At 63.8% G+C, this 13,457-nt stretch overlaps 1 protein-coding gene across 1 annotated transcript; it reads left to right on the forward strand.

Annotated features, from left to right (window-relative positions):
- Nucleotides 1–262: 262 nt before the first annotated feature.
- Nucleotides 263–11,828, forward strand: BPIFB2 (BPI fold containing family B member 2). Its single transcript, XM_062202546.1, has 15 exons — nt 263–371; nt 2,260–2,359; nt 3,144–3,248; nt 4,893–5,039; nt 6,026–6,086; nt 6,452–6,512; nt 7,744–7,835; nt 7,945–8,130; nt 8,326–8,379; nt 8,812–8,982; nt 9,531–9,598; nt 9,734–9,779; nt 10,365–10,428; nt 10,701–10,777; nt 11,787–11,828. The coding sequence occupies exons 1-15, from the start codon at nt 263–265 to the stop codon at nt 11,826–11,828; spliced, it is 1,383 nt and encodes a 460-aa protein (XP_062058530.1).
- Nucleotides 11,829–13,457: the final 1,629 nt, after the last annotated feature.

A 13,457-nucleotide genomic window follows, 5' to 3' on the forward strand; every position in this document is an offset into this window, starting at 1 on the left:
TGGGCCTGGGCTTTCGGCTTGAGAGCCCCAGGAGTCGCCACCCACCTCCGACACAGCCTGGATCCCGCACCCAGTGCCAGGCTGCTGCTGGGCCTCAGGCAAGGCTGTGTGCCCTCTACGAGGCAGGCAGGGGCCGCGGACAGTGGCGTCTCCCTCGGGGCTTGCGCCTTCCCGGCTGCTGTGGGCTCTTCTGGCCAGGCTCCCTGATGCTTGTCCCCTGACCCCAGCCCACAGATTCTGGGGGGCAGCGGCCCGGGCAGCCATGGCCAGCGCACGTGGGCTGGGCCTGCTGCTGCTGCTCCTGCTTCCCACCATTGGCAAAGGTGGGCCCAGCACCGTGGTCAGGATCAACCAGGCGGCGCTGAGCTACGGTAAGGGACGCCAGCGAGCGCCTGCAACTGTGGGTCTGTATGTGGGTTTGGAATTTCTTGGCCACACGTGCCTGTCGGGAGGGGTGCCTGCCCACGGCATGTACCTGACGTGTGTACGTGTGTGGTGTCTGTGTGCACGCGTGTGCTGCCGTGACCAGCTCAGTGCCCTGCTGAGGGCACGGGGAGAGAGCCAGCGCCTCCCAGGGTCCCCGAGGCTGACAATTCTGCCCCACGCCCTGCTTCTACAACCTTCTAGGTCCTGCTCCATCCCTGGGGAAGGGACAGTGAGGAAACCAAGACCAGGGAGGGACAGAGGCCGGGCATGACCCCTCCCTGCGCCCCCTGCATCCTGGGGAGCTGGGGGTAGAGCTAGATCGGGTGTGAGAAATCAGAAGCTGTTTCCCCAAGGCCAGACCCAGCTCAGGTTACGGGTAAGGGACCCCCGGCCACACAGGCAGAGCCGGCCTGGAGGCAGGGAGGCGAGGCAGCGACTCGGGGCAGCACGAGGGTGCGCTTCCCCAGACGGCAGGTGGGTCTGGCAGGCAGTCGGGCCCTGAAGGGGGTGAGTGACCCGTGTGGGAGCCTGCGGCCCTGCAGCAGGGACGGGAACCGCCAGCAGATCAGCGGCTCCAAGGCAGGGCGGGGCGGCGACTTTCATGCCCACAGACCCCACCCCGCATGCCCCAGAGTTCCAGCCCTGTGCTGGGGAGCACAGGAGATGGAGTCCCAGGCCACGGCGTGAGTCTCCGCTCAGCTGCCGATGGCCAGGCTGGAGAGGGGTCCTGGGAGCATGGAGACCACCGCCATTATGCCCCAGCCTGGGAAACTGAGGTCCAGGGACTGCCTAACGTCCCACTCTGGGGCCTCTTGGCTCCCTCCCGGCACCATGGCCCCTCATTTTAATTCTGCCTCCCCGGCCCAGCAGCACAGCAGGTGAGGTGGTCCGTGGAAGCCAGGATCCTCCCTGGTGCAGGGCCAACTTCCCCCGCCAGGTGTCTCACCTCCCTGTGAAATGGGCGCAACCGTGGTAAAAGCAAAGTACCCAACAGGAGAGGGGCACCGTGTGGTGACAGCCGCCAAGGCAGCACGGTGACAGCCAGCACTCACCGAGGGCTCTTTAGCTCCAGAGGTGTGGCAACAGCGGTGGTAGTCACCGCAGATGTGTACATGGGGAAACCGAGGCACGGCACAGCCGCACAGGCAGCGATGCAGAAGCAGATGCTGCTGGGGGTGGGGAGTGTGTCCGCAGCGGAGCAGCCCCCTGGGGAACGCACCTTCTGTTGGGGACTGTCAGGGGGACGCGTCGGAGTCTGGCAAGAGGATTATCACTGTGTTTTCTTTAATGTTTGTTCATGTGAAAGGCAGAGTGACAGAGGGAGAAGGAGAGAGAGAGAGGGAGAGGGAGAGAGAGAGAGGGTCAGAGAGCTCCCATCTGCTGGTTCACTCTCCAAATGGCCCCAACAGCTGGCGGTGGGCCAGGCCAAAGCCAGGGACCTGGAACTCCATGCGGGTCTCCCATGTTGAGTGCCGGGGCCCAGGCACTTGGGCCATCTTCCGCTGCCTTCCCAGGAGCATCAGCAGGGAGCTGGATCAGAAGCAGAGCAGCTGGGACTCGAACTGGAGCTCTGAGACAAGATGCTGGTGTGGTCGGCAGTGCGTTACCCTGCCGCGCCCCAGTGCCAGCCCTAGGCTCATTGTCTTTAGGGTGGATAGGCAGCATTTTGAGAGGCAGAACAGGAGAGGGAGGGCCTGGCCCTGCTTGCACGGCTCCCTCTGTGCCTGGGCCCTTCCGGTCTCCGAGTCCCCTCCTCCGCAGGGCGGATGGAAGGTGCTGGAAGGTGTCGTGTAGCTCCAGGGGGCCTGACCTTGCTCTGCCCTGGCCCCGCAGTGTCGGACGTCGGGAAGGCCGCTCTGCAGCAGGCCCTGCGGGTCACCGTCCCTTCTCTCCTGGACCTGGACGAGAGCGGCGAGGTGCTGCGGGCCACCAGGTGCGTGCTACTGCCGGGGGGAGTGCACCTGTGCACCGGGTGTGCCCTTGGGCTGCAGCTCCCATCTGCTGGGGAGACCGGAGGCCTCAGCTTTAATGAGTTCTGTTCTCGGGGCTGCGACCCTGGCCCAGGGCGCGCAGGATCTGCCTCCAAAGGCTGCACACCTCCTCCACACCCCAGCCCCTAGACCCACAGGGAGTGGGGGCACCCCACGCTCAGACATCTCTGGTGGCCGGGCTGCTTGTCCCCACCCACATCTCTGGGGCCCCGAGAGATGCTGTGTCTGTGCGGGTATAGACACAGATGGTGGCGATGACCTCAGCACACACAGGTCCCCAAACCAGCAGCTTGGGAGCTCGGGTGTGAAACTGAAGCTGGACTAGGCGTGGCTACAGATGGCAGGAAACTGGGAAGCCAGCGACACCGGGCCACTGAGACCCTGCCCGGGCATGTGGCCTGGCCACGCAGCCGATCCACGTGTGTCGGTGTGGGACAGCTCCACCTGTCCTGAGAAGGGGCAGGGGACCACAGCCCAAGGCTGACAGTGGGTGGCTCGCACGCAGGGCTTCCGTGTGACCTGTGAGCCTTATGCCACCGTGTCGTGTTGGGTGTGCTCCCCTCAACGGCTCTGCAGGATCACCCCTCTCCTTCACCTCATGGTTCCGGTCCTCAGAAAGTCCTCCTTTGTCACACCCACGTGTGGGCGTGGCTCGGCGTGCCCGCCCCAGAGGTGAGCCCACGGCTTCACTGGGGCCCCCCTGTCGCTTCGATTCCCACCCTGCAGGATCCAGCTCCTGAGGGTCCGCGTGTCCAGCCTGCACCTGCGGCTCCTCGCTGAGCTGGGGCTGCGCTTGTCGGCAGCGGCCAACTTTACTTTCCAGGTCCTTCGGTGAGTGAGTCTCCCAGGGCGGGGGGAGGAGGTTGGCGAGGGGGCTTCGAACGGGAGCGACTCTGAGAGCCCGGCTCAGAGCGCGAAAACGGCACGCTCAGACAGACCATGCGCCTGATGCACAGGGAAGATTCTGATGGCCACATTCATTGAGCACCTACTGTGTGCACTGCACTGTGAATGCGAGGGCGGGGGCTCCGGGGGAGAAGACTGAGGGGAAAGGGCTTAGCAACTCGCCCAGGCTCCCACCCAGGCCTCTCTCCCACCCCGAGGCGGGGGCCTGCGAGAGTCCCTGAGAACTGAGACCCCGCTTGGCAGCCCTGCAGCTGGGCAAAGCCGCTTCACCCTGCAACCCTCAGCGCCGAGATCTCTAAAGTGGGATGGCACGTTTCAGAGTAGCTGGGGGGTTGTGGAGGTGGATTCATGGCCCTCCCGTTCGCAGCACAATGCACACAGTCGGTGCTCATTAAATGCAGCTGTCAGAATTAGTCCTGTGGGCCGGCGCCGTGGCTCAACAGGCTAATCCTCCGCCTAGCGGTGCCGGCACACTGGGTTCTAGTCCTGGTCAGGGCACCGGATTCTGTCCCGGTTGCCCCTCTTCCAGGCCAGCTCTCTGCTGTGGCCCGGGAGTGCAGTGGAGGATGGCCCAAGTGCTTGGGCCCTGCACCCCATGGGAGACCAGGAGAAGCACCTGGCTCCTGGCTTCGGATCAGCGTGGTGCACCGGCCACAGCGGCCATTGGAGGTTGAACCAATGGCAAAGGAAGACCTTCCTCTCTGTCTCTCTCTCACTGTCCACTCTGCCTGTCAAAAAAAAAAAAGAAAAAGAAAAAAAAAAAAAGAATTAGTCCTGTGGCTCAGGCACACTGTGCTGCTGCATTTTACTGCCACACCGTGAGCTGGGCTTTCAGAAGAGTTGCTTACCAATCCCTCTCGGCGACACTACGGTTTGACGACTGTTTATCGTGGCCGGGCTCTGGGCTCTGAGCTCTGGGCCTGGTGTCGACATCTTGGAAACTCAGCACGGCCCTTTGAATAGGCACTCTCTCCTCCTCCTCCTCCTCCTCCTCCTCCTCCTCCTCCTCCTCCTCCTCCTCCTTCTCCTTCTTCTTCTTCTTTTAAGATTTATTCATTTACTTGAAAGTCAGAATTACAGAGAAAGAGAGAGAATCTTTGATCTGCTGGTTCATCCCCCCAGTGGCTGCAACAGCAGGAGCCAAGCCAGAACAAAGCCAGGAGCCTCCTCTGGGTCTCCCACGTGGGTGCAGGGGCCCGAGCACTTGGGCCATCTTCTGCTGTCCCAGGCCGTCAGCTGGGAGCTGGCATCCGTATGGGATGCTGGTGTCGCAGGTGGTAACCGCTGCACCACAGCGCTGGCCCCAGGACCTCCAATCTTGTGTCCACTGTGCAGAAGAGGAGCTGAGGCTCAGCAGGGTGAATGACCGAGCTCACGCCCACGTGCCGAGTGTCCATGCCTGGGCAGATCCCAGGGCCCCCGGGCCCCCAGGCAGGGCCGTCTCACTCTGGTGGTGGCGAGCTGGCATCAGGGGAGGAGGCCTGGACCAGGGGAGTTTTGGGGTTCCTTGTCGGCTGGGGTGGGTGCCGCTGGGTGGTGCCACTGGGCTCAGGCCTGGCCTCCCCGCAGGGTCACAGAGCCCCTGGAGCTGACACTGCCCGTGGTCCTGCAGGCCGACGCCCACGTGGCCCAGGGCTCCATCGGGACCCCCGTGGTCAGTGTCTCGGCCTGCTCCTCTGTCTTCGGCACTGCCACCATGCCTGGTGCCAAAAACAGGTGGGTGCCTGGTGAGTGCTGGGCGCCACAGTGCCAGGTGGGCCAGGGCTGCGGATTCTTCCTTGGGCTCCCCCCGTCCCTGCAGTACCGAGCCCACGAAGAGACCTCCATTGTGAAGCCTGTTTTATGGTTGAGGTCGTCAAGGCTGAGAGGCGCAGTGTGTCTGTGTGGCATGCGCCACTTGGCAGTGCCTGCTCGCCGTTGGCATCCTCTCCGGCAGCATATGGGCGGACGGGACAGGCTGTTAGGGACCTGGGAGGGCTGCCTCTCCTGGCAGAGATGGGGAGCCAGGAGCCCCAGGAGCGGCGGGAGCCCGCTGAGCTCTCCTGGTGAGTCAGGCGGCTGCCCACGGCTGCATCTGGCAAACAGCAGCTCCCACCTCCAGAGCACCTGCCGTGTGCTGCACCCCGTTCTGGGCCCTTGAGGCAGCTCTCCTGGCCTAACCCTAACCTGAGTCCTACGGGTGGGTGAACTCCTGCCCCACCATTTTACAGGAGAACAAAAGGGGCCACAGAGCAGGTAAGAGACTTGCCTAAGGTCACATAGCAGTATGTGGTGTCACCAAATTCCAACTCGTGCAGCCTGATGTCCTCACCTGCCTTTGTGTGCCCGAGAGGTGGCTGAGCGTTCTGGAGACTTCCCAGAAGGCAATGTGTGCAGAAGGGCTGTGTGCACACGAATCTGTTCATGCTGGCTCCCCGCCGTGCCCCTGCCCCTGCCCCTGCACCTGCGCCCCTTGCCCTGCTCAGAGCAGCCCCGAGGCCAGCCCGGGGAGACATCCTCCACCCCAAGCCCAGCCTCGCTTTCCCGGCCACTTCCCCAGCCTGACTCAGATGACCCTGCCCTTTGAGACCCGGTTCCCCATCCTTGGGGACGGGTATGTGGGAACGGCCTCCCTGGTCTTCCTCCGCAGACCTGGGCTGTGCTGAGACAGGGTACCTGCTGCGCACGCCCGGAGCTCAGGCCCCTCCCCGTGTCTCCCGCAGCCCCAGCCCTGCGCTGCTGGCCCGCGTGCAGACGCACATCCAAGCCGCGATGAACAGCAAGGTAAGAGTCGTGGGGAGGAGCTGTTACGCTTCTTGTCCCTGTGGTCCTCGCTGTCCCTATCCGCCACCTTCCGCTGGGGAGAGGCTGTGGGTGGCACTGTGGGAAGGGAGACCAGGCCGTCTCCTCTCGGCGGCCTTGCCTAGACAGGCCATGAGTGCCGGCCTTGCGGTCTCTCTTATGCGCCTGCGGGCCCACTCCACCCTTGGCCGTCCTTGGGCTGCTGCTCCTGGTACTCAGGGCCCAGGGAAGACCCCAAAGATGCCCCCTGGGTGGTGGAGGGAGGAGAGGCTCCTGGGCTTGGTGTGAGGGCTGTGGGAGACTCCAGACAGCAGTCCTGCCCCTGCCTCCTCCCCTGTCTCCGGCAGCTCTGTCTCAGGGTCTCCAACCTGGTGCAGGACCTCAACGTGCACCTGGGCACTTTGATTGGTAAGACTTGGGGCCCCTGGGGCCCCTTCTTGGGTCCCCGACTCTGGATCAGAAGCTGGGCTGATCTGAAGCCAGGAGCCAGGCGCTTCTTCTGGGTCTCCCACATGGGTGCAGAGGCCCAAGGGCTTGGGGCCATCTTCTGCTGCTTTCCCAGGCCATAGCTGGGAGCTGGATTGGAAGAGGAGCAGCTGGGACAGGAGCTGGCACCTGTATGGGATACTGGAGTCGCAGATGGAGGTTTAGCCACTGCACCACAGCGCCAGCCCCTGTATTTATATATTTTACGCACTACATGTTGATATATAAAATATTAACTATAAATTTATATATTCTATATACAAATAAGCCCAACTGTACATCATATGTAAATAATAGATATTTGATAGTAAGCATATGAATGGTCTAAATAGATACATCGAATAGGAACTCACACACACGTACACACGCACATAAACACCGCAGCCTGGGTTAGACAGAGCCTTCGGGGGAGGGGCTGGGGCCGAGAGTTGAATGTTCCCGAAAGCTGGAGCTGAGCCTTTTCCCCGCCGCGCCTTCCAGCCGCGTCCAGAGGTGGGGTTGGCACGGGCGTCCCACCCTCTGTGATACTCCGAGCCCCGGGCCTCCTGGCAGAGTTGGACCTTTCGCTGTGCCTCCCCGAAAGCTGTCCTGGTCGTCTGTAAGGTCGACGCCATGTGTGGCAAGAGCTCCCGCAGAGGGCAGGGTGGCCAGGTGGGCGGCGCTGTCTGGAAGTCAGGCTGAGCAGCTGTCCTGGGCCAGACTGGCTGTCGCCCCGGTGTGTGCTGTGCAGGTGCACGTGGGGCTGACAGCGCCCGCCGAGCGCCGCCGTGAGGCCGGCTGTGACACTGTGAGTCCGCTCTCAGCACCTGGGCACGTGGCAGCGCTGTGTTTGCTGCCGTGGTTCCTTCTTGCCTCTGAGCCCTTCTCCTTCCCCTCCCCTGGAGCCACTCGTCTCCTGCTGATTGGGAAGGCGGAAGCCATTCCTGTTAGCGCTGTGTCTAACCAAGCAGGCTACAGGCTATGAGTAGCCGGAGCGGGCCGTGTGGCGTGCACACTGTGCCGCTGAGACACGCTCGCTCAGGGGCCTGGCCCTGCCCTTTCGGTCCCTGGCTCCGGCCAGCAAGGGTGCTGGAGAGCTGAGTTTTCAGGACGTACGAGGTGCTGGTGCACAGTGCTAACTCTGTGGCTGTCTCTTTGCTGTGACGTCACGGAGGTCTCACCCCCGTGGGTCCCGAGTCCCAGATCCGCTACACCATGGTCAGCGTGCCCACTGTCACCAGTGACGACATCTCCTTGGATATCGACGTAAGCTGGAGCCCTGGGTGTCCTGGGAGATTCCTAAAGAGGCAGGGGGGCTGTGGGGGGAGAGGTAGGGGCGTGGCACACAGGCTCCCCCCTCCTGTGCCTGGCATAGGCTGCTCTCTTCCTGCTGGGCACGCCCATTGTCCTGCCTGAGGACACCACCCCCTTCGCATTGCCGCGGCACGGGGGTGCCCGGGACGCCATGGCCACCGTGGGCCTCTCCCAGCACCTGTTTGACTCTGCCCTCCTGCTGCTGCAGAAGGCTGGCGCCCTCAACCTGGACGTCACCGGGCAGCTGGTGAGGGCCAGGCCTGCTCCCCGGGGTGGGTGGGCGGCCGCGGGCAGTGGCTGGTATCGGGAGACCTCCCAGCCCATGGGAGTTTGGGGCCTCAGGCCGGCTGTGAAGGCCTACATGGAGCCCCTCGGGGAGGGCCGTGGGCCTGAGCGCCGGCGGCCCTGACACCGACCGATCGCTGCGCGTGGCTGGTTTCAGAACTCGGCTAACAACCCGCTGAACACATCTGTGCTGGGCCAGCTCATCCCCGAGGTCAGTGCCGTCTCCAGTGGTTCCAGGGACTGGCGGGGTGGGGCCGGGAGAGGGCTCCCTTGGGCTGCGAGGGCTCTGCGGCTCATGTCTGTCCCCAGAGGGCTTCATTCCAGGCCCTGCCCTTAAAGCTGCTTCTTGTCCAGCCCAGGCACGTGGCCCGCTTCCCTCTCCCTCTGCCTTGGCCCAGGCAGTGCCGTCTGCAGGGGGTGGCTTTCTCCTTCCTTCCCTTTATCCGTCTTCGAGACCAAGCCCAGGACCCCCTCCCCGGGGAGGTCCGAACCCCCTGTCCAATCCAGGGGCCTGGGGTGGACTCACCTCCACGTCCCAGTCACAGCCAAGGGGGTGGGGACCTGGTCAGCATTTGGGGAGCAGCTGCAGGGGAGTCCCCAGCCTCTGCCTCCCTCGCCCCCCCCCCCCCCCCCCGCTTCCCAGGTGGCCCACCAGTTCCCAGAGCCCATGCCCCTGGTGCTCAAGGTGCAGCTAGGTGCCACGCCCGTGGTCACGCTGCACACCAACAATGCCACGCTGCGGCTGCAGCCCTTGGTCGAGGTCCTGGCCATGGCCTCCAACTCGGCTTTCCAGTCCCTCTTCTCCCTGGACGTGGTGAGCGAGCGGGCTGGGCGGGGGGGGGGGGGGCTGGCTGGGAGGGCAGTGGGCGACTCAAGGAGCACCTGCTCCCCCGTGCTCCCCTCCTTTGCTCTGCTCTGTCCACGCTGGTCTCCCTGCTGCCCTTTGAACAGGCCAGGCCGTACCTGCCACAGGACCTTTGTGCTTGCCCGCCCCTCTGCGTGAGGTTCTCTTCCCCTGCCTCTGTCATGGCGGCTCCTTCCCATCTTTCAAGTCTCAGCTGAGCTGTGGCAGCCACAGTGGGCTGCCTCCAGCCCTCTCCAAGCTACCACCCTGCCTTCACGGCACCATCACTCTTGGTCTGGTTACTTGGGCTGTCGTTTGCCTCTCCTGCCGGCCTGGGCTGGGTGTCAGGGCCAGGGCCTGTCCTGTCCCCGCCATGCTGTCTGCAGTATGCAGTGCACAGTGCAGGGCTGCACCATGGCAAGTGCTCCATCGACACCTGTGCCTGCTGAGCGGGGGATGGGTGGGAAGCCCCCGCGGGGTGCTGCGCCCTCCGACCCTGCTCTCCCCATGCTCCCCAGGTAGTGAACCTGAGCCTCCAGCTGTCCGTGTCCAAGGTGAAGCTCCAGGGGACCACGTCCGTGCTGGGGTAAGTGAGGCCTCAATGCGTTCCTCTTTGCTGTGGATTCGCAGGCAGGGGGCTCCCAGGCCAAGGCAGCTGGGGAGGCAGTAGGGGCCGGGGAGGCTCTCGGCCCCCTCTGGAAGCTTCCTGCTCCTCTTTCAGGGACGTCCAGGTCACTGTGGCCTCCTCCAACGTGGGCTCCATCGATGTGAGTGGGGGTGGGCAGCCTGGATCAGGGGAGGGGTATGTGTGCACCTGTGCCCGCATGTGCTATTGGCTATCACAGGCTGGCTGGCTGCTGCTCGGTGGGCTGGGAGCCCACCTGCCTGCACGCTGCTGGGCGACCAGTGGCATGCACCCCAGCCCACAGCCCAAGAGTCTGTGGTGAGACAGTGGCCAGATGGGCCACACACTGTCTCGGGAAGCGGCTGGGCCCTCGGCCCCCGCGCATCCATGTGTCCTTGGGCCTGTCACTCAATCCGCAGGAGCCCCTTCCTCTCCCCCCCGTCAGTCTGTCTCTCTGTCAGTCATCTGGCACCAGGCAGTCTGCCACACAGCCTGCTATTGGCCTCCCTGTGCACGGAAGCCAGCCAACCAGGGCTTGTCCCCCAGCCTCCCCTAGGGCTCAGCCAGTCCCCGTGGTTACCTGGGCTCCCCGGAACTCAGGGCCTGGGCAGTGTGCCCTCCTCCACTCGTGGGTCCCTGCCACCACCCATCCCTCTGTCTGTCTGTCCGCCTGTGCACGTGCCTAACTGCCAGTCTCTCCCGTATCTCCCGGGCTCCACGGCTGCAGCCGGCTCAAGTGCACTTGCTCATGGGCACGGTGTTTGAGAAGCCTCTGCTGGACCACCTCAACGGTGAGCCGTCCCCTCGGCCCCAGCAGGCCCCTCCCCACCCGTGTCTTCTCCGAGCTCTGCCCCGGCCCCTGTGGGCATCTGGGCACACACATGTGCACACTGCATGGCAGCTGTGTGATCTTCGCTAGAGGCCCTGTCGCAGCCTCAGCTTTCCCTTCTGAAAGATGGGAGTAGTAACAATGGCGCCCACCTCTCCCAGGTGTGGGAGGGCTCAGGGCCACGATGCTCATGAGGACTTGCAGCTGAACTTGATCTCTCCTCTCCCTCTGCAGCTCTCTTGGGCATGGGCATTGCCCTCCCCAGTGTGGTCAACCTCTGCTACAGCAACCCTGAGGTCTTTGTCCACGAGGTGAGAGCCTTTGCGTACGGCCAGAGGGGCTTCCGCCACCCTTGGTGAGAGGCTGGCTCAGGGGGAGAGGAGGAGGGGGGCGCCCGTGTCCTCCTCCCTGCTGGGGTACACAGTGGGTCCTGGGATCTGCCAGGCCCGAGGGGGGTGCCCTGCTCCTGCCAAGACCACGCTGTGAGTCCTTCACTGCACTGAGATGGAAAGTTCCAGACACCAAGAGACTGTGCTGGTGCGAGAGTGTCACCAGCCCTCAGCACGGCCACAGCAGGGGACACTCAGGGGACTCAGGCCTTCAGGTGGCCCACAATCCCGTGCCCTGGGATGGGCCACCCAGCCCCATGAGGAGGAGCAGTGGGTACCCGGTGGGACAGAGGGAAATCACCCCAAGGCTCCGCGTGGTCAGCGCCTGCCCCACTGTGGCCCCTGGGTCAGAAGTCAGAGACCCCAGAGCCGCAGCGCTCCATGGGGCTTTGCCCAGGGCTGGGGGTCTGCTCTGTTCAAAGCCACGGCCTGTGACCGGCTCAGCGGTTGCGGGCATGCAGAAGGGGGCTGGCTGCAGGCAGGGAGCTGGGCTTCAGGGGATCGACATGTGCTTCACAGCTGTGGCTGATGGCTGGGCGCCTCAAGGGCAGCGCTGGCTCGGGCTGGTCCCCTGCTGGGCTTGGCGAGTGGTAGAGGCTCGGTGAAGGCTGGTTGGGTGACTAAGGGAAGGAAGGATGGAGAGCTGTCTTCCAGAATGGAGGGAGGAGCCCTGGGGAGGCCTGGGCTGCAGACAGCACGCGCGGGTTCTGGGCTCCCGGGCACTCGGCAGCGGCGGCCCTGACCGTGGCTGGAGCTCGCCACAGCCTCACCAGGCGCGGCTGCTGTTGCCACACCCAAGTGACAGAGCAGGGCACTGGGGTCCAGACAGGCCGAGGCTCTGCTGAGGGTGCACGGCGAGCTGACGGGGGCCGGAGCCCTGCTCGTCCGCACGAGGCCTCTCACCCAGCCTGTGGTCTCCTTTGCTCTGCAGGGCTACGTGGTGATATCCAGTGGACTCCTCTACCAGCACTGAGCCGGACCACTGCGAGGGCCAAGGGCGGCCGGGTCACTGCTTAGGGGAACCTCTGACTAACCTCAGGCCACTGGGGAAACTGAGGCAGGGCCAGAGTGCTCTGAGTGCCTGCATCCCTCTCTCCTGCCCCTTCCTCTGTCCTGTGGGAGAAGCCCCTGCCCCCGGGCTGTGCAGCCCCCTCCCCTCCTGTCCCCTCCTGCATTAAACACCTTCTCTTGAGCTGCACCTCCCGGCCAGGCCCCCACAGTCTTTGCACACCTGAGGCTGCTTCCCTACCTGCAGCCCCTGGGTCGTGTCAGTCCCCAGGCCACCAAAACTGCCTGGAGAGGAGGAAGACCGGACCTCGCCTCTGTTGGCCACAGATCGGAGGCCTCTTGCTGCCTTGTCTTTGGGAAGAAGACCCTGGCAAGCAGCTCGGACAGGCTGGTGCTGGTGCTGCAGGCACCACGCCCTCTGTCCACACCGTCCCTGGCCAGTGTCATGCCCATCTTGTTCCGAAGACCTCGTAAGACCCCTGCAAGCCAGGCAGGCAGGGTCCGGAGTTCCATTTCAGAGATGTGGAGATGGAGGTCCAGCGAGAAGGGGACTGCCCCCAGAGTCCTTCCGCTGAAGGGTGGGCAGGGCCCTGGCTGGCGACTTTCCTGGAACCCAGCCCCGGGGCGTCCAGTTCTCTCTGCCTTTCGCCAGCACTGCCACCTAGACTCTGTCCTTGGGTCACAGCCGTCAGGTGGAGTGGAGTACAGTGTCTCTCCAGGCGGCGTCTCCATCGCTGGTGCCCGCTGGTCTCACTGAGCATGTTTAACCCTGCTCCCTCGGAACACTTGCCAAGCCGGTGGCGCACACAGGACAACACGGCCTGGGGCTGAGCCAGGGGTGCGATGCCAGGGGTCTTCTCCCCTGCCCAGCTGCCCGCTTAGCCGGGGTCGGCTTCCTCCCCGCCCAGATGCCCAGGGCTCGGGGTCTGCTTGTCTTGCCTCTGGAAAGTGCCCAAGCAGCCCTGTCAGCAGGCACATCCTTGGTGTAGGGCGACACCAGCTGCTGTCCCTGCAAGGGTCACAGGTTCATCCCTCCAGGCGCAAGTGGGACAGGCAGAGGGCGCTGGACCAAGCCCGGAGTCTCGGAGTCTCGAGGAGGCTGGGGGTGGTGCTGGGAGACTGGAGAGGGCAGGCCGTGACATCCAACTCACGGTTTTGCTTAGGACAGTGGGGCTTTTATTTCGTAGGTTGCTTAGTTGACGAAGGCATCAATCCTGCATTCACTTGGGCTCGCTCAGTTCTAGGCCAGGTGGTCTGGAGCATGGGAGACATGAAACGTGTAAGCCATGGAGGAAGTAAACATACAGAAAGATCAGGAGCACAGTGCAGGATCCATCATTAATCAGTCTGTCCAGGGAGCTGTCCCCGCGCGGTTCCATCCATCCCTCTACCCGCCCCTCCGTCCATGCACCCTCCATACACTTGTCTATCCACCCACCCATCATCCATCCACCCACCCATCCATCCATCCACCAACCATCCATCACCCAGCTAGCCACCTCCATTCATCCATTAATCCAGCCAGCCAGCCAGCCAGTCACCTCCATTCATCCATTAATCCAGCCAGCCAGCCAGCCAGCCAGTCACCTGTCAA

The sequence above is a fragment of the Lepus europaeus genome, chromosome 10 (genome assembly GCF_033115175.1).
Source record: "Lepus europaeus isolate LE1 chromosome 10, mLepTim1.pri, whole genome shotgun sequence".
NCBI lineage: Eukaryota > Metazoa > Chordata > Mammalia > Lagomorpha > Leporidae > Lepus > Lepus europaeus.

Bases quoted from the DNA above. Each gene is read 5' to 3' on its own strand.
- BPIFB2 (XM_062202546.1), top strand. From the start codon at position 263: ATGGCCAGCGCACGTGGGCTGGGCCTGCTGCTGCTGCTCCTGCTTCCC. The intron at 372-2,259 runs GTAAGGGACGCC...CTGGCCCCGCAG, and splicing joins CCAGGCGGCGCTGAGCTACG to TGTCGGACGTCGGGAAGGCC. The intron at 9,780-10,364 runs GTGAGTGGGGGT...CCACGGCTGCAG, and splicing joins CCAACGTGGGCTCCATCGAT to CCGGCTCAAGTGCACTTGCT.